This window comes from Pyrgilauda ruficollis, unplaced genomic scaffold (genome assembly GCF_017590135.1).
Source record: "Pyrgilauda ruficollis isolate IOZ18807 unplaced genomic scaffold, ASM1759013v1 scaffold15, whole genome shotgun sequence".
NCBI classification, from domain to species: domain Eukaryota; kingdom Metazoa; phylum Chordata; class Aves; order Passeriformes; family Passeridae; genus Pyrgilauda; species Pyrgilauda ruficollis.
In genome coordinates, this window is record NW_024513654.1 from 8,093,136 (window position 1) to 8,118,395 (window position 25,260).

Genomic DNA, 25,260 nt, shown 5'->3' on the forward strand with positions numbered 1-25,260 from the left:
CACAGCTCTCAGCCACCTCAGGATCACCATGCAGGGGGGATGTCTGCTGGTACACAATCTTCTTTTGAAATAATATTAACTTTTCTGCGTATGATCTAAAGCCATGCTCATCTAGCAGAGATCCTGGTACTGACACAAGGGGATGTTCTTCTCTCTGTCTTTCACTTCTACTCTAAGTTAATCTCTCCATGTTGCTTTCCTCTCTGGCAGTGTATTCAGGTATTTTATGCTGATTTTTCTGTATCTCATATATTGGAACTGGCCTGAAGTTCTGGAGACAAAGGAATACTGTTCACAGAAATTTAAAAACAGGCTAGATCTCAAGCAAATAAAGACAGATGAACTATAAAGACATGAAAGAACCTCTAGAGAAGTAACAAATATTGAAATGTTAGCTGCCCATGGTAAACCAGGAACATCCTTAATTCCAGAAAATAGCTTAAGCTGGAGCTATTTGGCAGAAGCAGCAGGGAGAACACACTCACATGCACTGCTAGAGCACTGTACAATTTACTGTGTAAAGGGCAAGAGAAAGCACTGGTGGAACACGGAATTTCCAATAAAATACTTCCACTAACTTTGGTTTACTCCAAGAGAGGACGTGGCCTGTCCAACCTAAGTCACCCAATGCCAAATTACTTTTCTAACCCACCTTTCCCCTGACACTGTAAACCTCCTCCTGAAAAGATGCCAGAGACCACCTGCACTCCTTGAAGTGAAAGGGACTGGGACATATCTTGGTTGGTTTTTACCAGATTGAGTGACAAACATGCAGATATACAAAAGAATTTTTTTTTTTAAAAAGGTCTTTATTGATGTCATGCTCAATATTTCCATAAATCACCACTTATCTAATTCAAATAACTGTAAATTTATGAAAAAAATATATGTCTCACTATGTCACAGTATTTGTAGGAAAATAAACTTAACCATTTGCTAACTTGGTTTTCATTTTCTCAGAAGATTGTAAGGAGTGTAGAGTACATTAACTGGGAAAAGAGTGAACAACTAATTCTTTATCAGTTTAACCAAATCATTAAACTTACTTTTTTTGACCTAGCTACCAACTAAAGGAAATATAAAAAGTAGAAATATAAAGATCACCAACAAAACTCTAAAACACAAAATCAAGACCATACAGTAACTAAGAAGGCACTTTGGTTTCTGATTCAAGTAACCATTTCCAGTTTTGGCAAAAAATCCTCACATCTAGAAGTTAGATCTAAACATACATTTGTTATTGGAACATATAATTCTACCTTTTCAACATTAAATTTTAATGTTTTGAAGCCTTGTCATTAACTTTTGAATCAAGAAGCAGGCACTTTTATTTCTGCAAGCAGAAGAAATGCAATACCATTATTTCAGGTTGTTCTCTCAGTCAACTGTCATTTGCAAGGCAAAATATCTTCACAAAGGCACTTTAATATGGTTCCATCCAAGTAAAATTTGCCAATCTTCTACAAAGATTTTAATTTTGATTGTTCTATTTGTTATATTTCTATATTGTTCAGGTAAATAATCTAAAAATATTGATTTTTTTATACATTCATCTTATGCTAGAATGATGACTAAGTAAGCTGACTTCCAGATTGAGCACAGAGCAATCATGAGCCTTCATGAATAATGTTCATTAGAAGAAAATTAATACATTAGAGTAAGAAATGCCCTTTTAAATAGCTACAAACTGTTTTATTACTGGACCTACCCATAATATGATGGTCTTTGGGAATTTCCAAGGAAGTTATGGTTCCATGAGCTAATAGTAATGAGAAGGACTCTCAAGATTTTTTTGTTTTTATTCTTAATTTACAATCTGATTTCTGGGAAAAAGCTTTATGGGTCAGGTAGCTGACTCATAACATCTTCAGTAGCCATAAATCATGACAGCCACACTAAGGGAAACCAAGACACAATAATTAGTAATAGCTGTCAGGCTGGCCCACAGCTTCTATAAAATATTGCATATTCTCCATCCACCAGACACCCCGTCTTATACAACATTAAAAAATCTCGCCTTACCACGTTTCTGTTATTAAAAATGTGCTACTCCTGTCCACACTCACATCTCCACCCAAAACCTGCCCTTTCAGCACGGGCTGCGTTGAAATGCCCTTTCAGAAGTAAAGCTCCTTGGTGAGCATGGAGACCACGCAGGGAATCTGCTTCTTCTCGCTGAAGCGCGGATCGTCGGACTGCGACTCGAAATTGGTGGCCACCACGTAGTTGACCCGAGTGAGGATCTGCATGATCTCAAGCTGCTTTCCATGCTCATTCAGCACAGAGCACAAAGACTGCACAAACCAGGAGCCTCTTCCAGGATTTCTCCAGGAGTAATAACCTGACAGGAAAGACGAGGAAGAGGATACAGGGAGAGTTATTTTTGCTCTTTTGTGTGAAAGACTCTGGGCAAAGACTGACAATGCACACACTGAAAGCTGAACTCTTAACTGCTGTGTTACACATCCTACTTCATTAAAATTGAGAATAATGTATATTAACTCTCCAAACCTCACACTGCTTAAGTACCATTCTACATTTTGGCACCAGGGAATCTGCAAGAAGTAAAATTACACAGGTTTCCTTTCTGAGAATAAGTGTTGTGCTGTAACTATTCCTCCTCCTGCCTTCACCACACGTTCAGCACACCAGGACACAGAAGGGCAGGATTCCCAGAACACAGTACTGCCTTTGCTATCTGTAATCTCCCTTTTCCTCTGCAGCCAGTGCAGAAGTGGGGGATACCCAATGCACACCAAGCCTTTGTCCTTTGTCCATCAGTGCACAATTTATCATCAGGGGATCCATCTCCAATCCAGTCAGTATGGATGGTGAGTTTTCAGGCTTCTACCCCCATCTTACCCTCTTTTCCTTACCTGGCACTGTGGAATAAGCAAACAGAAAATCTGCTTCCACTGGGATTTTGTATCTCGGGTTGGCATCTGTCTCCAGGGTGTCATTGGCAGGTCCAGAATCAGTTTGTATACCTTCATCAAATTCAGAGCCTCTGCAGGCCTGAAAGCAGACAATATAAAGAGAATGTTTCCAGTAAGCAGAAACAAGGTTTTATAACAATTAGTATTCATCAAAGTCTTTTAACGGATTTTAATGGTTTTTTTTAATTCTAAGCAGTACTTTGCATGTATTAAAAGCAGAGATACAGTTCTGGGGGATATCTAATTGTTCAGCGATAAAGTTACTAGCTTACCCTTTGAAAAATATACATTTTGTAAGCAGAGGAAGGCTAAGGTGTTGAGGCTGTGCATCTCAGCTGTTTGTCAACAAGTGCCATGTCAGCACTGGTTTATTCAAACCATGATTAATTTTACCAGTCTAGAGTCATTCTCAGCACCCAATTATTACATAATGCTGACTCCTGGACAATTTCTTGACAGTGGACTCTACAGGTGGAGACTCTACAGTGTGGACAATGTGGTCTAGTGTTTGACCACCCATTACAAGTATATTGCATTTTCAATACTTTTCCATTTATCTCTTTGATTCTTAATTTTCTCTTAATCATGAGTTTATCTAAAGGGCACACTGGGACAATGGTCCTGGTGGGTAATTTTCAGCTCTTGATCAGTAGCTTTGACTGACAGCTCTTGTAAAAGAACAAGTCTGCCTGGCTTATATGACAGGGCTGATTGTCTTTATTAAGATAATTTTAAAGTCTATAAAGTAACCATTTCAAAAGTGTAATTAGGAGAAACATCACTTTAGTGGTATGAAGAGTCTAAAACAGTTTTCACTTTGAGGATGAGGATTAACTGATGGGATAGCCTAGGGAAAACCACATCTGCTGCAACTCTTATATGCAAATAATGCTATGTGTTATGTAAAAAAGAGAATTCAGACCCACGATATGTCAGTTAATGCTGTTTGAAACAGTTGTCTTTAAAAGTTTTAACTAATACAATTAATACATTAACTAATAATTGTATTAACTAGTACAAATAATTACATGCTAATTTAAAAATGCAATATAAATTTTTAGGCTACTGACGGAAAAAAAGTGTTTATTTAAGCAGTAATTTGTAGAGGAAGCCTTAATTCAAAGAGACCTGGACAGTATTATTCCTATTGAAAATCATGTACTGTCCTTAGCTCTGTCTTGCACAAAAGTGAGTTTATCTTTCTGCTTTGAAGTCCATATATTACCAAGAAAAACCATATAGAAAATGACAACGATAATATTCTTTACACCTGTGAATCTTGTATACAAATTATCTTCTAAAAACAAACAATAATTTTACCCATAGACAACTTCTTTCAACACATTTCTTTTCACAAACCTCCGGCAACATTCAGTAAGTCAGGCTACAGGGCTTTTCTAGGGCAGACAACCAACAGAGCATGTTTTCCCTGCTGCAGCAGTAGGACACTGTATTCTCCTTAGGGCTATTACCTGAATGAAAAACAGTTTGGGTTTGCCTATAAGGCTTTTACACTTGTCTCCTCTGAACAGTGCAGTCAGACTCTTGATAGCCATGGGTCCATCTGTGCCATAGATGAGCCCCTCTTCCCCATGGCTTAGGAGGATACAGGCAAAACAGGCAGCATCACTGTGGTTCTCCTCAGCAGCTACAAGGCAAACACTTCAGAGTCAAAAAAAAGCCATGTTTTAAATGGAAATGATATTTAGCAAATGCATTTTTCTGAGGGTAAATACACACTGGGCTCCTACTGTCAGGCATAAGAAGGAGTGGATCATCTTTTACAATGCGGTGAGTACCCTGAGCACAGGGATGCATCCTTCACTTGACTCTGAGTTTAGCCCATTGGAATCAACAGGCTGAACTCCTTATCTAATATGAAGGCTCTTCACCTAACAGACAGGACAAGTGCTTCACAAGAATACTGTGCATTTCTGAACTGATGCTGGGGGATGAGGTGGGGAATTAAGCCCCAGTCCATTCAGAAAACAAATCCTTCAATACATAAAATTGTATGCATGGGGCCTAAGCAATCTGCTCTACTTTAACCTGCTGTGAGCAGGGAGTAGATTGAGTGACTTGCAAAGGTCTGTTGCCCTCTAAATTATTCTACAATTCTGAATTTTCACCTTTCTTCAGTAATTTTTCCATGTCATCACGGCTTCGGTCATGGTGTATATCAACCTCAAACCCCAAGTTTTTAAAACTCTTAGCAAGGTCTCCAGCATCTTTGTCAGTGCCATTGCGTGTGCCCATTCCTGCCAGGAAACAAAGAACATGGTTGACTGCACATTACACAACTCAAAATGATTCACGTGTTCAAAGGCAAACGTTTAAGTTTATCATTGATAAAATTAAACAATGTCTCAGTGACATGTTTTTAAAACAATCCTCTCGCAGCACTGAGAACAAATTGTGAGATTTCAAAAATAAGGCTATGTTCAGTGTTAACACATATTTTATTCTGAAAAATGCTGGCGTGCCCCCAGCACCTTGCAACACAGGAGCTCTAAGGATGATCCATCTCCTTTTGGTTATGCAGGCACAAAGCACCCCATGGAAAACCTGCTGAAAAGTGTCTCTATTATACCCAGTAAAAGGATCCGATACAGAATCTTTTGGGGAAAACAATTTACTGTGCTTGCCAAGCGTACAGGAAAAATCCTACAAACCCGATTGTAACACAAGTATTTGTCTACCTTGAAACCACATGTGGTCTGGAAGGTTAAATGCAGGAGTGTGAACAGAGCACACCTACAGCTAGCTATTAGCTTTTGTAGGTCATAGCAGCAGCTCAGGGACAGAGAATTTATAACATGGGTTGCAGATGCCAAAGTTCAAATTTTAACAACGTAGTTTTAAGCTCTGGAACAAAGGTTGAGTTTGAAGTTGGTACAGCAAGGAGACATGGTCTTTGAGGCATATACTGAAAAGATGTTGAAAAGAGCCACTCTAACACAGGTGTTGGAGAACAGGAAAAGTTTTAGGAACAACTATTTATCAAAAAAGAGAAAAACATTCATCAAAATTCCATGTCCTAAAACTAGAATACTTATTGATTAAAGAAAGTGTAAAAATTCTGTGGACTGTAATGAGTAACATCAAAGAAAGAACATTACCTGTTTTGTCTTCAAAATTTTTGTTGTTTATAATAATACATTTGCCAACTTTCTTGTAATCCATATTATACTGGAATGTGGGTGTAACAATTCGGTATTGATTACTGGGAGAGGGCTTTGGCTGCTCTTCTTCTCCATTCTTCCTTTTTCTAAGTGAACTAAATGAAATTATTGTTAGTGACCAGTCACATGCACGGCCTCTTTACTGTAATTCAAACCACTCGTGCAGCCCTGCCCCATGTTTTTCCTTCTCCAATATTTGTTTTCTTCATTTACATTTTGGATCAAGGCATTAAGATCTTGTGATTTCCATGAAGTGATTATTGTGTGCAGATGGATTCTGAGGTGAAATAACTCTGGAGTGAACTGCAGCCAGCAGCAGGACACAGATCCTGACCCAGAGATAAAACAAATGGCCTACATGAAGTGAGGCTGGCAGCAACCTTTTGCAAACTGTTTCTGGACATATTTTACTTTTACTGTAAGTAATTAATGGAAGAACAGACAGATTTCCCATAGTAGCTATTCCAGGAACATAAAGATATGCAGTTTACCCAGCTGTGTGATGAGAATTGTTTACTGAATCACCATCATCCCTAAATTTTGTGCAGATTAAGACTAAGAAGGAGGTAGTTTCTACTGATAAAGGTTATAGATGTGAACAAGTCATGTGTTAATTTGGCCTGCCAAACAGCAGTCTGAACCTATGAAAAACCCAAGCACATTTCAATGTAATCACTGATACCTGAACGTTGTTGAATAAAACCTAAGAAAAAACAAATCAAACTATTATAATAATTGAGTTAATGGGTTATATTTATAAATCTTCTCTGGTTATATGACTGTGTACTGATCTTTTTGCTATATACAGGAGTCTTACACTGTATTAGAAAGAGATGCCAAAGGACAGCACAGACATTAGTCACAGATTTAATCTAAATAAAGTATTAATATCAAATCAATTACAGCCAGCATGCACACCTGATGCACAAGCATGAGGAACTCAGCAGTACTTGCTTTTACAGGTGGACTTTTTGGTCCAAGCAGGTGGCTTCAGGTGTGGTTAAGATTTCCTCAAGCAAAACTGAAGCCAGTAAGAGCCTATAAGGAGTCTGAGTCAATCCCAGAATTATAAGCAATTTTTGGAGCCCACTTAAAAACAATGCTCAGGAAAGGGCAGAAGAAGTTATTGACACCTCTCTTATTTGTTCCAGCATCCAGCTTCCCATAGTATTGATTGCTGATGTTTGATAGGAAAATATAAACTACTTTCACAGCACAAAGAACTGTATAATACAGTTTGGTTATAACAGCATAAATTTTTTCCTATAACCTCAATTAATTTAAGTACTTTCACTATTCTCATCCTGCCATCTTCCTAAAGAATTATTAGTTTATTTGGTTCAATAATAACTTGTAGACATGAGATTGCTATGAACTGATTAAATGTTTAGGTAATCTATTTTCTTACCTGCCTGATTTAACAATGGTTGTCTTTTAGCTCTAAGTGTCCTCTTTTTATTACTAAAGGACAAGACCAATTGGAATCTATAATAAACCTTCTTTAAATGATTCATCATGTATAAATGCTACTGCAATTCAATTTCAAAACAGCTTCTTATCTTTGAGTGCCATCACATTCTATTCTAAAGGGCCAAATTAAATAGCTGCACCTGGCAGGCTTCCATTATACTCTTTTTACATGTGACCGTCTTAATATCATGTCCTCTTTTAGACTTCCCTTAGAGACTGAAAAACAAGATATTGAACTGGATCTACTTGAGGATTATGTCTGGAAATACAGGGTTTTTTTCTGACAAATTGCAAATATGGATATTCTCCTTGCATATACTTCTTGAGGGCTCTGGAAGCAATAATTAAATATGCTTTGCCTCAAGAAAAAGTCTTAACCGATTCTTAACTAATTCTTTTAAAGAATCACTCAGAGCTGTATGATGCTGATATTACATTTGACTTTCAAAGAGATTTTGGATTCTTATTTTAAGCTAAAATTTCCCCTGGTCCTCCATCACCAGGCAGCTTCTTTGTGAAAGAGAGAAAAAGAAATTTCAGAACGACAAATAACCACTCAGGTCCATGAAAGTTCAGTTTCTACAGATTTATCTGGCTTCAATGATTTCCTGAAAAAGTAATTAAACAACAGTGGCTGTTAGAGACAACAGGATATTTTCGAGGGGATTGCACACACATTTCTGTTTATGTCCAACCCATGAGCAGCTGTCAACACTCAGGGATGGACCCATTTGAGCAGTATCATGTTTGCACTGTCTAAAATGCTGGAAGTGACCAAACTCCAGCCCAGAAATCAGGCAGCCACGTTACCCCACGAAAAGCCCCACTGCCAACAGCAGCGAGGGTTAAGTGGCACAGCAGTGGAGCCACGCAACTTCTCTGAAACCACTTCACTCCCAAGTTCAACAGTTTGCACTCATTCATGCAGAAATCCTCGTGAGTTTGAGGGATGCAATTCCTGCTGCTGGAATTCCCAAGAGCAGCCAGAAGCTCTGTGCCAGTCAATGGCAAACACCACAGCCAAGCCTGGGCAGCTCATTTCCCCGTTCCTTCACACACCACACTGTGGTTTTACTCTAATGCTTCCTCCCAAGCTGAACAGGTTAATGAGATACCCAAAACCCACAGCATGGTCACGCCTATCACTTCCTTACTGGAAGACAATAAAAAGTTCCAGAAATCTTTTGGCATCAGTCCAAACTGAATAAACAAGGGAGCAAAGGCTGTGGATTATACTCAGCCTGGATCTGCAGTCCAGACAAGATTCTGGCTCCTGTGCCAACACAGCACAACATGGGAACTGCCTGACTGGCTACTCTGACAGTATAATGTCCAACATTTCAGATTCAACAAGCTAAATCAGACCTTGTAATGATAACTAATAAAGTTACAAATAAGTAATAATCAGGCCTTAAAGGAAATCTTCTGTCAATGATGGGCAGACTTATGACTGAAAGCCTGAATCTTTTTTTCTGAATTTTGAACTGGACACCAGCTAGTAAAAATGTTTACCGCTGCTCTTACTAAGCTTTCTAATTACTGTATTTTCCAAAAGGATTTCCACAGATTAGTTATATGCTTTTATAAAATGTTTTAAACTATGTGTCCTCTGCTTGATTTCTTTCTGCTTCTCTGACATCTAGTGTCTTTAATTTCCCTCTTTTGGGATTCAAACCTACCTGGACTAAACAGAAAGTTGAATTTCATGACTGTTTATCATTCTTCAGGTCTTAATTACAGCTGTGCCATTATTCCTCACTCCATTAGTGGTCACTAATCCTTCCCTTATACAGAAATATTCTCCCCATTATTGCTGCCAGGTATTTCAAGTTTTCTCCCTTTGGTCAAAAGTTCAGAAAAACTGAAACTACACTCTGGCACTCTCATATAGCTTGCACATTTTCACTCTCACCGTGTCCCTAAATCCAGGCCTCAGGCTTGCCAACTGCATATTTGGGAATGTGACTTCATCAAGTCTAGACTCAGCATCAATCCTGAGAAAATCATTATTACCAACTTCTCACTTTTCAAACATAAAACTAAAGTTATCTATTCTATTTATCATTTTGTTACTGAACTTTTAAATAGTAGTAAAGTTTTTAATCAGCATGAGTGGCTAAAATTCTGCCAAAGTCAATGGAGACATCTCACTTGCACAAGTAGTGGACTTGATCATCTAAAGGACTGGTACCTATCACAACAAACCTTCTTTTCTCTCATACTTGGAATAAATTATTGTTTCAACATGGTTCAAGATTTAAGGATAAAAACATCGCCAACAACATTTAACTATACCTAAAGATTATTTAGAAAAAATAAAGCAGTGTCTCTTAGCAGCTGTGATTTTCTCTCCTTTGACTTCCTTTCTAGTGGCACCTTCCTCCATTCCTGCTGCTACCATACATGAGTGTGACATACCAACATATTAAGAATCCATGTGCAGGACAAAGGCTTCCTTGAGCACTGTCTTTATTCATCTAGTATTCACCTACTCCTCTGCCTGGCTATTTAAATGACTGTTCTCTTCCAGGGAGTGTTCAAAATAAATGGTATTACAGAAGGATATCTAGGTTTTCAAGAAAGCTGTAGTCCCCTTCTCTCCCAAGAAAATTAGGGCCTTTTGTTGCTGTACTGAAAAATGTAAGCAGATAAAAAAAATCTACAATTCTACACTGCTTAATTTAAGGGAGCTGACATTCAGAGTTGGGTGGAAAAAGCCACACTGATTCCATTTATTTCTATTTGAAGTAAACACACAAAACGAGAGAACTGTGTCTTACTCTGCTCTATGCAGTTCAGTAAACTTTGCCTTTCCTTGATAAGGAATATCTCAAAACATTGACAGTTTTACTCTGGCTTCCTTCTTTTATACAATGTGCAATATAATTTTTGAATAACTGATAACATGTTTCAGATAAAAAAAAATTGCCCTTGAAAACATGTTGTCTTTGTAAAACATCACTTCAGGACACCTCCTGGAGTCCAAATGCTTTCTTGGCATTGGTGAATAGTTTTATTCTAGTTTCTGTCACATTTCTCAGCCTTTCTGTGGGTCTGGGCAGGAGTAGAGCAGTGAACAGTACAAACATTCTCAGGTAATCCACTGACACCCACCAGAACTTTCATACCCTTAAGTGTTGTGGGAGCAAGGTGTCTTAAACTGCAATGCTCTTTAATCTATTACAAACAACTGAGATGCTTCCCTTAGGACTTTTTGGGGACTCTATACAGGCTTCATTTGAATAAATTTCCCATTAAATTACAATATTGTGGAATGCATGGGACAATGCATTAGTTCTAAGGCCTCTTGAGAAACTCACATAGCCTATTGCTGATTTATTTTTATGCAGTTTATGTTGCCCTTTCTGCCTAAAAACTCCCACTCCCTCCATTGTTGCATGCACAATATAAATTATGTTTGTGACTACTGCTCATCCTAAATGCTGTTTGCTCTCCTGGGGAAAAATCCTGGACTGGACTTATTTACTTAAAAAAAGAGTGAAAGGATAGACAGAAAACAATGAAATGCAAATACAATTGTGTTTGAATTCACAAGGCATCACTAAGCTATGTGCAGTAAAAATGAGTGTGCTGGAGATCAATTTAGATTTATTCATTAAAAAAACAAACAAACAAACACACACAGAACAGGAAACAGAATTTATAAATTAGCCAAAACAAGGTTCAATATTTTGTTCTATATTTCTACTTTAGCCTCAATAATTAGTGGTCTGATCTGGGCTCCATAATTCATACTTCTGATGCTTTCTGATGATCACACATTAAGATCTCTTACTTCTAAATAAACTTCTCTTCAAACTACCAGCTTTAATACCTTAATTCCATCTAATTGCACTGTATTTAATACACCTCTAATTACTGTACACTCTCCCCAATTTGAATTTTTTTTGAATCTTGAACCCAGTTGGCAATACCAAGCAAATGACACTTGTTAAACCTGACTAGAGCTTTTTATATCTTAAATTCTCTAAGCCACACTTTTGTTCCTTGTCAGATCTGTTAGTTTTTTGGTAGTGTAACACAGATTTAGAACTTCATGCAAATAACAGATTATCCTGTTGCCTTTTTCCATTAATATTGCATCAGGTTGGCAGAACAGCAACATTTCTGGACAAGAACAGTGTGTCACTACTCAAATTGTCTTTCATAAAAATGAATATTCCTTTACTGTTAAAAATCAGAAAGCAAAAATTACATGGGATAAAGACTAAACCACAAGGTCTAGACCAAATACCAAAACTGTATTACAGTGCATTTGAAAGTGCATACTCAGGCTTGCAAATTATGTGCCATGACAGAAACTGACGGAAAAAGTCTAATAGCTGAAACAGAAGTCTCCTGAGGAAAAAGGGGCAATACTAACTGTATAGGAGGAAGGTCAAGTAAGCCTTGCATACTTTCAATTTCCCTGTTAGCAAATGTTAGCAAAGGACTGCTGACTTTGATAGATGAGCACCAACAAAAATCACCAGTCTTTAGACGGCTATTTTAAAATATATTCCAGATAGATGTCAAAGGAAAATTGAGAAAAAATTTCTAATATTAAAGTCAGGATATTTTCCACACAATAGAAAGTCTTCATTTAGCAGAGAGAATAAAAGGAATCCTACAAAACTGCACAAAGAAGTTCCCTAAAAAGCATTTAAACATAATGCCATCTACATTGCTAACCATGGCACACAGATGTCTTACACAAAAGGCATGAAAACTGACAGCTGCAACTTAGAATAGCAAACATAAACAACACAATACCACACACAAAACCCCAGTGTTCCTAGATTTCTGTTCCCTGTCAGGACCTTGTTTCATCTGTTAAAGAAATTCAAAATTTCAGTAAACCATGCTAAGCTTATAACACGGGAGTCTGAAGTTCATATTTATTGATGGTATATGAAGTCTGTGCTGCCCTTGCCTATTTATATATTGCTTTGCTGAAATGTATAAAATTTGAAAGTCATTTTTGGGAATGAGTGGAATAAAGGGAAATGGCCAGTGTGCCTGCTGGAACACCAGAGCCCCAACAAACACACTCCACTTTCCTCCTGGGAGCAACAGGACTGCTCAGGCAATAAAATAATGACTGTAAATGTTCTCAAGGACAGGGCCATAGGAATTAATCAGCCTTCAGTATATTTTTGAACTGCCAATTAGTTCATGAGTTCTTTAGGGCATCTTTGGAATCAGACTGCCAGCTGACTAAATAAAGCCAGTTTGAAAGCCAACAGAGGCAAAGCCTTTTCTCTGAACGAACCTGAAGTTAGGAACCCACTAGGACAGTACCTCTTCACCTGGAAACTCATGTCACAGGCCCTTCAAATAATGGTAAACACAGTAATTTTGAACAGAAAATATTGCTGTAGCACTATCAAAAGAAAGGAGTTAGGTAAACAATGTGATTATCTCCTTTAACTTATCAAGATAATACTAGAGCTGGGAAGGACCTAAGCTATCATTAAAAAAATTCTTTCCAAGACAGGACTGAGTTCATTCATCCAAAAAACCAATGTTATAATAAAAACATAGTTTTGTTCTTGATATGGCACATGAAAGAGTACTGTAACAGATTTCACAGAAAATTTGCAAAATAAACTGCTTCCATTTATTTAGAAAAATCCTGGCATTTTCCTAAATTTCTCAATATCACATCCGAGAGTACAACACAGAATAAAGTGTATTTATTAAGACCATATGCTAGCTGTGCTTTGCCCAATTAACTTGATGAAAGGTATTAAACAAACCAAAATGAGCTGTGCTTCTGCTGTGGAATCACTTTGGGAAAAAAAACTCTGTATTTATTGGTCTCAGTTCTTCCATCACAAAATGAAGTCTAAACAAACAAATTTCATAAAGCAATTGCAGATCATGTGGCTTCCTTCCAGGAGGAGGACAGTACAAAAACTGATGCCCCATGTTCCAACCAACTGAGCCAGTCTCAGGGGCAATCCTGGGCCCTGTGCTCTGGGATGCCCCTGCTCGAGCAGGGGGCTTGGACCAGAGGAGCCACTGTGGTCCCTTCCATCCTGACCCACCCTGGGACTCTATCCAGTAATGATTTTAAACCAGAATACTTTTAAAACTCGTATTTTGTCCACCTGTGCAATGTTTATGTCTAGAGTGTGTGGGTTAGCTTACTGACAGGCGCCTCCTGGAAAGAAAATGCATGGAACAAACCATTCCTACTGTAAAGTTATTATTTACATTCTTATTGTAAACCTTCACTATGGAGGTTTACAGTGGATCTCAGTCCAGAAACAAATTCCTAACTCTGATTACTACACATCAGTTTCCCTGAAGAGAGAGCAATGCTAGTGCCTGTATGACTATTTAACATCAACTGAAACACTGAATACATTTTCAATACCTCATTATAAGACATTTTTCAGACCCTAAGCTACTCTTGTAGCTTTTTTGTTCCATTTTAGTTTCAGATTAATCTCCAATTAGGAGAGAGAATCTTCTCTAAAAACCTGGAAAACTGGGAAACTCAGTCCAAGACAACTCAACAGTATAATGAAAGAGTTGAGCTGTTTGAAAGAACAAGCCTCAGACTACAACTTCTGGCACCCTTTGTAAACGTTTTTTGAAGTTCTGATAGTTAATGTAAATATGCCTTCCTGTCTTTTAAAGTATGTATTAGTGATGGCCTTAACTAATTCAAATCAAAACCACAACTGCAATTTAATTTATTATATACAAATGAAGCAGACCAAGTGCATTGGGACTAAGCCAGCAGCACTTTGGACAAGAAGTTTCAACAGACAGATCTAATATTGTTCACATTTCACAACAGTTCAAAAAAGACAAAAGGAAAAAGAAAAGAAACAGGTAGCAGTGCCCTAGTTTTGTGCACTTAATATTTTAGGGATCACTTACAACCCACATGACAATTTTGTGGTGTGATGACTGCAAAATGGAGTTCTAAACTCTCAATCATCACTTGTAATAGAGATTCAGCTTTTCAATTAGCTGCATTTTATCTGCCAAGCAGGTCTCACAATATTGAATGCAACATAATAGCCAAAAAACACTCAAAATGTAAACTTTTACAAATAAAGAATTTTACTTGCTGAAAGGCTTTCTGCTCCTTTCTAGAAAACCTGCACATCCATACCTTCCATGGGTGTTCTGGAAACTGAAATCTTGCATGATCATACCCTAGGCAGTATAATGTACATAAGCAACTGACAATTATATGCAAAAAAAGATGAAGATTCTTTTGCCTTTCATAGTACTAAGAGAAATTAACAGGTACATGGGCATTGCTTGGAAAATGACTCAAAATAAAGCAAGCCCTCCAAACACTAATGCTCAGAGAACACTCTAGCAAGGATTAGCAATTGCAAAATGGCAATGGAGCTAGGATTAGCTAAACTGAACAGTTTTAGGGTATAAACTCATGATTTTTCCAAACAGGTGGCAGAGAAGGAAGGAGCTGAATAACATTCCACAGTACCTTGGCTCATCATCAAATGGTACTCCACACTGCATCTGAAAACAGCTTCAGCCTGTCCTCAGGAGCAAGTCTGGCGTTGTCTGGCAGTGCTAGGAGCCCACCATGCTCGGGCTGCATTGCAGAGAGAGCAGGATGCTCTGTGAGCTCAGGCCCGGCGTTCGCCTGTGTCAGCAGTGGGTCACGCTGGACTGTTCTGCTCTGTGGGGCCATTCAAACCCCCCCAGCCATCACCCTGCCAGCTGAGGTCATGCAGCCTGAGCCACCTTTGCTGACAAGCAGAAAACACCCTCCCATCACTCATTCTACCTCTGCTCCTGTGTAAGAGTACGGGAAAATAGATGTTGAGGTGGAGGTGGGATGGCATACTTCACTTTGTGTTATGTCCCTTCTGTCAAAACCTGATCCACAACATTTACAAAATGAATGTTTCTAGCAAAATAATGCAAATTAACATGCATAGTTTACAAAGCCTCTCTATGCTTTAACTAATACAACTACTTCCTACACATTTACCCTCAAACATGGTTTATTATAAATTTGGCTTAAATTTGTTTGGATTGCTCTGAAAGCTTAAGCGTGACGCTACAAAACAGCTGTCCTCCAAATTCTGTATGATACAGCCCAGAGTTTGTTATAATAAAGGAAATAAATTACTACACTAACTACAAAAAGTAATTAGGATACTTGACTGTGATTACTTCAGCTACAGTTCCTGGATAACCCAGTGTTTGCTGTACTTCACATTAAAAAGGCTCTAAGGAGACTGGAAACAAATATTGACTGTGAATCAATGAGTTCTTGTAATACAGACTAAATACTATTTCAAGATACATGGGCTTTTCCTAGGAGGTAAATGCAGTAAGCATCCAAGGGAAAGCACAAGCACTGGCCACAGTTTCCACCCATTGTTAAATACTCCTGCAGTGCTCTCCAGAAGCTGAGTTCCAGATCTAACAAAAATTGCTTTAACAAAACAACAACAACAACAAAAACCCCAAAACACAGACACACACATACATATGTACACAAAAAAACCCTCACCAAACCCCCAAACAAACAAACAAAACAAAACCAAAACAACTCCCGACTTAAAAAAGAGTAATAAATATGAAATATCCCTGTTGTTTCTTGTTACAATCTCTTAATTGTCTTTGTAGGAACTTTTCCAGACTATAAATTACTTCTGAAATTTTATGTTTGATGCTTTCAGGTGAACATAAACAATTGGTATTTGCCTTGTGCTAAGCAGAACAAGCAAACTCCAAAGAAAATTAAAATTATACTGTGATAGATTTTGGAGCTGTGGCAGTAAAAGGAAAGATCATCACCCATTTACAGGACAAACTAAGGCACACAGTGACTTCCTCAGAAGCATTAAGGGAACATGAGGCTGAAACAGGAGGTCAGCTCAGACATCTGAGCTGCAGAACATAACTTCAGATAAGGATTCATCAGCTGTTAGTTGCTTTAAAGTAGCTTGCTATTTTTAGTCTATCTAAGGATAAAAGAGATACTTTTCTTAGCAGTATTTATTTTGAAAGGTCTATTATGCTGTGACACTGAAAAATGTGTAACAGAACAGACAACTCTGGAGCACATATGCATCTGCAGCAGTGTGAAACTGTTCTCCATAAAAGTTCTACCTGAAAAGCAGCTTCTTTTACAAATCAATATAAAAATAAACTGTTGGTATTCCCCATACAGGCATTTATGGGCTGGACTTGGTGACCCTTGTGGGTCCCTTCCAATTCAGAATGGATGTGATACTACAAAAAGTGGATGGAAAATAGATCCCAAAAGACAGAGGAACAACAGAAAAGCTTAGAAACAAAGACAACTTTCTACACCTTTTACAACTCCAGACCTGAGGTTCAGCTGAGGATGAATCTCAAAAATGAGTATTTATTCTTTGGAGGACAAGGTTATTTATGTTGAGAAATATGGCTGTACTGAGACAAGGGTCATGAAGTTAAAAGAGACAGCCTTGGGTAACATCTTTGTTTCCCCACTTTGATGTCCTACAACCCAAATAAACACTGTACACATGGAAAGAAAAGGTAATATCCATGCAACTTTTTCATCTAAATACTAATTTACAAATGTGGTAGATATCTTAACAATATAACCATCAAAACCCCTGAATTACAGAAGGTGAGAGACACACTGGCAGTTCCAGGAAACTTTCAAATTACTCAAAAGTCTCAAAGTTTAAAGTGGTGTGACTTGACAGAAATAAATATCTTACAGATACTTAGGATTTGCAGTGTTAAACAGCTAAAATATTCTTGGTGACTACATGCACCACAAAACCTCTGAAATTTCTCAGTGGGGTTTTCTTACAACCCATTTAATGTGTCTGCATTGAGGGCACTATAGAATCACACACTTTCATTTGTAAGTAAGTATTTGTAAAGATTTTTTAATACATATCTGTGTTTTCTGTTTCCAGATGAGAAGGGGAATATTGACTGTAAAAGAAGACAGCAGGGCTGGAGCAGATAAAAGTAACCAGATGACAAATGGTTCTGTACAATTAAATTAGGATAAAACTGCTACCTAGATACTACTAATAACAAAACTCTTCTGCACTGAAGCTCATGAGCAGTCAGGATTTTCGACAGTGCAAATGCAAGTCTACCAAGCCTTGGGAATTTCTGGATGCAGCTTTAAAAAAAAAAAAAAAAAAACAAACCAACTTTAATTAGGATTAAGAGAAATCTTAGCTCTACTTAACACAGTGCAACTGCAATTTTATTCCATTTCACGTTCCATTAGCTTTCCTGGATGCTAAAATGCATTTGCTGCTATCAATCATAAAACACAAAAGATACCAAATGAAGTTATTAAATCTTCCTGCGGAGAAGCAAGACTCTATTTAAAGCCTTGAAAGTGTCAAAGGAGCACATATAGCATAGTAAAAAACCCCAAACTCGTGTGGGAAAAAGTCTATTAGTTAGCTAAAAAAATAAAATACGCATTTGAAATCCTTAGTTCAATCTTTTTTTTTAAACAGGTTTTAAACTTTTTTTGGTGCACAGCCCTGCCAGAATGTGCAAGGCTGTGCACCAAAAATGTGCCTGTGCACCGTTTGCTTTCTGGAACATAACTTTTTGCTCAACGGCAGCACAGCCGATTTTTTGCTCTTTTCGCAGTACACAAAATTAATCCCCTCCTGCCATCTAGTGGCTAAATAAAAACCCGGCTGGCATATTTAACCCAAAATTTCTTCCAACTCTTTTCCCCACTGTACAGTTTTTCTCACCAACATTAGCTAAGTATTAGCACTTTTCTAAAGAGAAGGAAATATGCAGAAGGTAATTCCCCTAAGTTGTTGAGGTGTCAAAAAAATCTGCCCATCCTGGCTTGTTCTGAGCCTCGTGAGCTCCTTGGTGCAGCAGCCTCACAGACTTCTCAGAGAGAAGTATGTCGTGAGTAAGGTTTTAATTTATTTCTAGTTACTGCTGCGACAAGGCAGATCTCCAGTCACAGCCAGAGTGGCAAATTGGAGCTGTGAAGCTACTGGAAACAGCTGGTCTTTCTGCACAGCTTTGAATGTGGCTTCTCACTGCTCTGCTCTCTCAAATTAAAATTAACGTGCTTATGTAACATCACAAGTTACTTGCTTTCCCATTGAACTCACTTATGCTAAGCAATAGTACATGAAATGCAGGGAAGAATTTAATTGAGAGAACTGCACAACTGGTAAAAGACTGGGTGGATAAAAACAAATAAAAAGGGACCATAAAATCATAGTCATTCTAAAGCTTTCTGGACACCTTATTTAAGATTTCTTCATGCTGCCAAAATGAAGCTTTGGCAATCAAGACAGAGAGCCCCACTGGTTCAAGAACAAGTACGTCTAGCCTGGTACCTGGTACTGACTAGGAATGAGTCTGAAGAAAGCAAACAAAAGAAACTGGATACAGAATATATTCTCACAGAGATGTGACTTAGGAACATCTTCACCAAAGATTTTAACATCTGGAATTTTCTTCCACACATACATTTAATCTCTTCTGAATTTACCTAAAATCTTGACATCTGCATATCCCCTGGGTACAGTGACATTCTGCACTATGTTAAAATTACATCTTAACACTTCTTTTAAACCTACTGCATGAACTTTTCATTGGATGTACCCTAGATTCCCTGTGAGGCACAAAGGGTGATCATTCTCCCTTCACTTTCTCCTTTATCACAATCATAGTTCAGATCAGATCCCATTTGCCTTTATCCTCTCACATTCCTCCCCTACCTTCCTTCAGACCAAGGACTTTTAGTTTCTGTAGGACAAAGACAGACAAATACCTTAATTGTCAAGCACCTCATTCCTCTTTAACAAATCACTATTTTCTTCAAGAACTGTTAGATTTCTCAGAAGTTTTTTTTCCTACAAAATCTAAGTTGAATTCTCTAAACTGCATCATACTTAATCTGAGTAATTTTTTACTTCTAAAGAAAAATGTTGCAAATTGCATCTTCAAGGAGTTCCCAAAAGATGAATGCCTCAAACTGATGAACAGCCAAATTATTTGAAAAATTTCTTATTGAAAAAGTCATAGAAATGCTGATTATTGTCTTTTCTTTGGCAATTATTAACTTTGAGTTGCACAATTTAGTAATAGTATTAACATATCACCTCTTATAAAGAAGACCAAATTAAATATCAAACCACACATTTTATAAAGTTGGAAAGAAACCTTTGAAAAAATATTTGACAAGATTTAGAAACAAATGTTACATTTGTCTATTTGTTAAAATTAATAATACACATATGCATCATGAAACATATTTGAGGAATGATAAAATGAGACAAAGTACAGTGATTTGCTTAACAGCACATCAAAAGTCTTCTAAGACTAAAGCATCTTCACTTCTCTCACAAACTTGTTATCCCTATTAAACTCACAGAATAAACAGCAGAAATAAAAGTATATTAGCCATGTACTCTCTGAATTACATTGCTGACTTTAATGTAAATTTCCAATAGTAAAAAAAATCGAAACCTCTCTGTAAATGTGTTAGACTTTGTATCAAATATCTCTTGCAAAATCTCACTAAATCCAATGTGAAGTAGCCATTTGCTGACATTTAACAGTATTTATAAACTTTGCATGTTCATTTTTCATCTTTTGCAATTCTAATCACATTTATCCAGTGTTTTCAGGAGTACAGATGAGCAGTAAATAGTTCTTGCTTCCCACTGTTTTAATGAAAGTAAGCTTATGCTTCAGTGAGACTACTATGCTTTAAAATGAAAGGCTTTTAATGTGTTCTGTAAGGGGTTACATCTCTAGACTTGGTGAGGCTTCTTTGTGCTACAACCTAGATGGCACATCCAGGCTTTAAAGTAACTTAGACAGTCAGCAGGGGATTCCAGTGATGCTGGAGATTAGCTGAGCTGAGTGCAGTAAAATAGATAATTAATGGCATATTCAATTCCCAGCTCCACCAAAGGTCAGTGTTTAAGATGTGGGACTGTAATTGATGCTAAATGAACTTGGTGGTCTCTTAGCTGCCAAATAAAACTTATGGGAGATATTATAGGTTTCCCTACAGGGAATATTACAAAGAAATGCTTTAAGGTACAGACAAGATACATCAAATTCATACAACATAAACCACCTTTCTATGCAGACCATCAATAACATTGTGGACATTCCAAAGTGAACACCAAATCAAGCCTTTTTATGTTTCTTTGATTAAAAGATGGCAGCTGATACAAGAAGAAGAACAGGAGTACAAGTAGAAACTTACTTTCCAAAAAGTGAGAACCTGCTGCTTCTGTCTGGCCTTGCATCAATTACATCACAGCCATCTTCATCATCTCCCTCTCCAGCAGGGAGATCATGATGCTGATCCTCTGACATCTGCAAATGAAAGTACAAGAATGTAAGTGTACCTCAGTGAGCACTGACATTTTAGAAATACTTCTGAGAACCAGATTATTTATGGTCTGGTTTATAGAAGATATATTTGAGGGTTTTAATCAGTTTTATTGCATACTTATTCCTCAGAAAAGAGTGGCTACAGATTTCTGGTCCTGAATTGCTGTGGCATTGCACGTGTTCAGCCATCTCTATTTTCTTGTGCCAGTTACCAAAAGGAACTCATCTAACATCACTCTCAAAAAAGCAGATTACAGCAAAATCAAAAATAATTCTATGGTGAAAGATCACAGAATCATACAACACAATCATAAAATAGAAGCAGAATATTCTGAGTTGCAAGGGACCCCTGGGATCATCGAAGTCCAACACCTGGCCTACACAGGGTAGTCCCAAGTATGCTGCCATGTGCCCAAGGGAGCTGTCCCCATCACAGAAGCAGTTCCCAGATGGTTCCCCATGGTCTGGAAAGAGCAGGTTGGGATGAAAGCAGGGCTCCTGTGTTTTCATTTGCATATACACAGTCAGATGTGTGTAAGTGCAAGAGTCCTGTGTGTTTCCTGTGGGTGGTTTTAATTTCACCACGGAGCAATAGGGAAACCAGAGCAGAGCGATCTGTGCCAGCTCAGCGGAGAGAAGCGCAGGGCACAGGCAGGACCTCCCCTCGGGGTGGGATGCACTGAAACATCTGTCTCTGCTTCCAGACTTTCACCAGGAAACCAGCAGTGATTCCTGCCCCTTCCCCATAGTTAGGCAGATTAAATTTGCGTCTATCACCCATTTACTGCGAAGAGCACACGCTTACATCGAAAACCCCCGCAGCAGCAGCTCAGAGCGCACCAGCGGCTCCATGGCTGCACCACCCGGCCAGGGAGCAGCCTTGGCAGAGGTTTGGGAGCTCCCCGAGAGTAAGAGCAGCTCCCAAAGCCAGGTCCAGCCTCGGCTTTGGGAAACACAGACACACACAGACACACACACACAGACACAGAGCAAGCAGAGCGCGCAGGCCCCGGGGGCTGCCCGGGCACAGGAAAGCAGCAAGGAACGGGAACCGCGGGCAGGAAGGCAGGGCAGGAAGGCAGGGCAGGGGCCGGGCAGCGGGCCCGGGGGAGGCAGGGGCAGGGGAAGGGCTGCGAAGGGCCCGGGGCTTGCCTTGCTGCTGGGTCCGGCCGCGCGGGAGCGAAAGCGAAACTTAAAGGGAAACTTAAAGCGAAAGAGCAGGAGGCGCTCCCGGGGCGGGGCGGGCTCCCGTGGCGTGTCCCAGTACACATCCCTGACCGTTGTTCCCGTCCCCATCCCTGACCCTTGGCCCCGTCCCCATCCCTGACTGTTGTCCTCGTCCGCATCCCTGCCCCTTTTCCTGTCCGCATCCCTGACCCTTGTCCCCATCCGCATCCCTGTCCCCATCCCTGTCCCTGTCCCCGTCCGTCCCCCCGGCAGAGGGTCTCGGGCACAGCCCCCGGGCCCTCCTCGCTGCCCAGGTAATGACGGCCACATCACAGCGAAACCGAAATTACCACGTTTTAATAGCTGTGCTCCGGCACACCCCCGCCAAAGAAGAGTCGAAAGTTTCATGGTGACACGAGGTTGTCTAGATCTAAGGAAATTTTTCCCCTTATATAAACTTCAGTGGCATTTCCTTATCCTCCCAATTATTGTGCGTGTTGCATCTCTGCTAATTACGGTATCCCACTGTGCAGCCGTAGCATCAGGCCCAGCGGTCCAGTGCACAGACTGAAGATTGGCACAGTCTTGCTAATTACTCCTGGATGCAGGCTCCAATCCTGCAAAATCATACACCTACCCAGCGGTGCGTGGTGTTTAACATTCACTACCTGAAGAGATTTACATCAAAGAGACATTTTTCAGTGTAACTGCCTCCTAATTGGCACAAAACACAGGCATGGTAACAAACAGGCTTTTGCTCCCCGACAGGTCAGTGCCTCCATGTGATGGAGGAGCTCTTGCCGAGTGTCTGCACGCTGCTGCTGGGACAGCTCCCTGCTCCCTGGGATTATGCCCTGTGGCTCCTGGCTGGATGCGTAGCCAAAGTTTTCTCCTGAAAATCAAACTAGCAGAATCCCATGGTTCCTCTCATGCCATCTGTTAGCTGCTTTTTTTTTGGAGAAAACAGCATCACTTCCAAATCCATAATGGATCACCATGGACAGCAGGGAGATTGGAAATGTATGGATCATTATGTATAGATCAAATGTATAGATTGGAGAGGAGAGGAGAGGAGAGGAGAGGGACTCTGTAATCACCAGCAGTGACTGACAGTGGCACCTGAAATTCAGAACATCCAAATATGCTTTTCTGATGATATATATGGGTGTTACCCAGGAAATACAGAAACTGTTTGATTCTATGTCTTCATGAAAATGTTTATCCATTGCCATCTGGTCACCACAGCCAAATTAGCAGACTTAGAAATTACTTTTTTCTACACATCATTGTATTGCTATCAAAAAAGTGGTCTGATAATGCTTGCCATTTTTCAAGAGTTTACTACTAGAGTTGGTTGTGGGGAATTTCTCAAACTCAAACTCAAACTGTTGATGAAACTTCAGTTTCTATTTTCTTTTCACATTGGTTGCTGGCCTTCACAAAGAGAAAGTTTGATTTCTCAGTGTGCTGCAATACCTTTCTTAAATACATCTTAATTTTAATGCAGTACAAGGTACTAGACTTCTTTTTCAGAAAATCTTTCTTGTTTTCAGTATGGAGTAAAGGCAAAATTAGAAATATAATAGAAATAGAAGGAAGTATCTTGCTTCAGGGCATGGAGTGATTGCCACCTAGGAAAGGGTCAGAAAGGAAAAAAAATTCTCACGTAGAATATGGCACAGCTGGCTGTATGCATTACTGGGCAGGGGAAAGAGCCAGCAATGTGATACCTATAGCATCACCATTTCTCTCCCTTGCCCTGGAGACTCAGCCTCCTCCTTAAAAATATTAATAATGGAGCCTTTGACTGGATATTTACATTGGGGAAAATAAGTGTTTAACTACTGCATGCAGCTGCAGGTTGAAAATGGGGTGTACCTTTGGGAAACTGGAAGGTGGATGCAGGTACAAACTAGAAGGCTCGAGGCAACTGCAGTTATTATTCCTGCCTGGAATAATAACTGTGTCCTGTGTTCTGCACAACAGCTGTGAAAACAAGGATGGGCTCTTGTGAGACCTGGGAGGCGGGTGTGGGGATACCTTTAGGGTGGAGGGACTCAGAACGTGTTCCCTCCTAAACAACTGTAGTTAGTTTTTCATCTATTTTGCAAGGAAGGATGGATGGTTTTGGCATGCTGTGAGGAACATGGCGGTAGGGCAGAGTGGTTGGGCACACTACAACTTTATGGAATTCTGTAGAATAAAAGACCTCAGCCAGCTTGATGGATGTGTTTTTTTGGGATTTCTCTGTAAGCAGGCAGAGATGAGAATAATGCACATGCCATATTTTATGAGTTTTAAACTTGAGTCTTATTTGTGTTATGATACACAACAAATGGGCATATTTGGACACTGGTGGTGATGTGGGCTGTGCTCTACATGCTTTTCACACTTTTCTTCAAGCTTTTAGCTTAGATTGTAGCACATCCTCACCTGTTCTTTCTCTGCTCTGTAACAGTGATTTCTTCTCAGCCCCTTGGTTCTTTTTTTGATTTCTCTATTAATTTATCTCACTCTGTTAGAGTTTTCTTGACACTGGAAACAAGGGGAAAGTGTAAGCATAAACTCTTTAATCATGAAATATAAACAGTTTTTTGTTGATTTCCAAAACAGCAAAAATTGGGAAAGCAACTGTATAAGTTTGTAAGGTTCCTTAGAAGTTTTTATTCAAATTTTGGGAGATTTTGGTGTTGATAAATCTTTTCCAGTTTTCTTTCAATATTTTTTCAAGCTGGATTTCCTACTATGCTAAATTTGATTAGCATGGAGAGACTGTATGAGGCAAAAGGCCCTGAGCCCAGGTAACTAATTAACCACAGCATCCAGAGAAGGTGAACATAGACAAGGCTGGTCGAGTGCTGGAAATTTTACATGCAGATTTTAGTGGTGGATAAAACTCCCACTTTGTGTAGTGAACCAGCACCTTTGGGGTTTTTTGCAAGCAGAGGGAAGATGGGGTTGCCAGAATTTGTCATGTTTGGCTTCTTGTTCATGTGGTTGGAAGGGCACAGCTTCAGTTCAGGAGTGACAGAGGAGATGACCCTGACTTGAATGTCTCTTGAGAGGTTACTTTGTGTAACTAATATGTGCTTTTTTACAATCAGATTGAGGATGCAGGCATGCTTCAAGTTTTCTGCGCAGTT

At 39.1% G+C, this 25,260-nt stretch overlaps 1 protein-coding gene across 1 annotated transcript; it reads right to left on the reverse strand.

Moving 5' to 3' along the window:
* Positions 1 to 802: 802 nt before the first annotated feature.
* On the reverse strand, positions 803 to 22,160 carry CASP7 (caspase 7). Its single transcript, XM_041461562.1, has 7 exons — positions 22,103 to 22,160; positions 20,820 to 20,932; positions 6,056 to 6,213; positions 5,066 to 5,194; positions 4,409 to 4,584; positions 2,877 to 3,015; positions 803 to 2,341 (listed from the first exon to the last, which is right to left on the reverse strand). The coding sequence occupies exons 2-7, from the start codon at positions 20,930 to 20,932 to the stop codon at positions 2,118 to 2,120; spliced, it is 939 nt and encodes a 312-aa protein (XP_041317496.1). The 5' UTR covers positions 22,103 to 22,160; the 3' UTR covers positions 803 to 2,117.
* Positions 22,161 to 25,260: the final 3,100 nt, after the last annotated feature.

Excerpts from the sequence above, each read along its gene's own strand:
- CASP7 (XM_041461562.1), bottom strand. The coding sequence starts at position 20,932 with ATGTCAGAGGATCAGCATCATGATCTCCCTGCTGGAGAGGGAGATGAT. Across the intron at positions 4,585-5,065 it reads GGAAAAATTACTGAAGAAAG|CTGCTGAGGAGAACCACAGT; the intron begins GTGAAAATTCAG and ends TTTGCCTTGTAG. Across the intron at positions 3,016-4,408 it reads CCAAACTGTTTTTCATTCAG|GCCTGCAGAGGCTCTGAATT; the intron begins GTAATAGCCCTA and ends GTCTGCTTTCAG.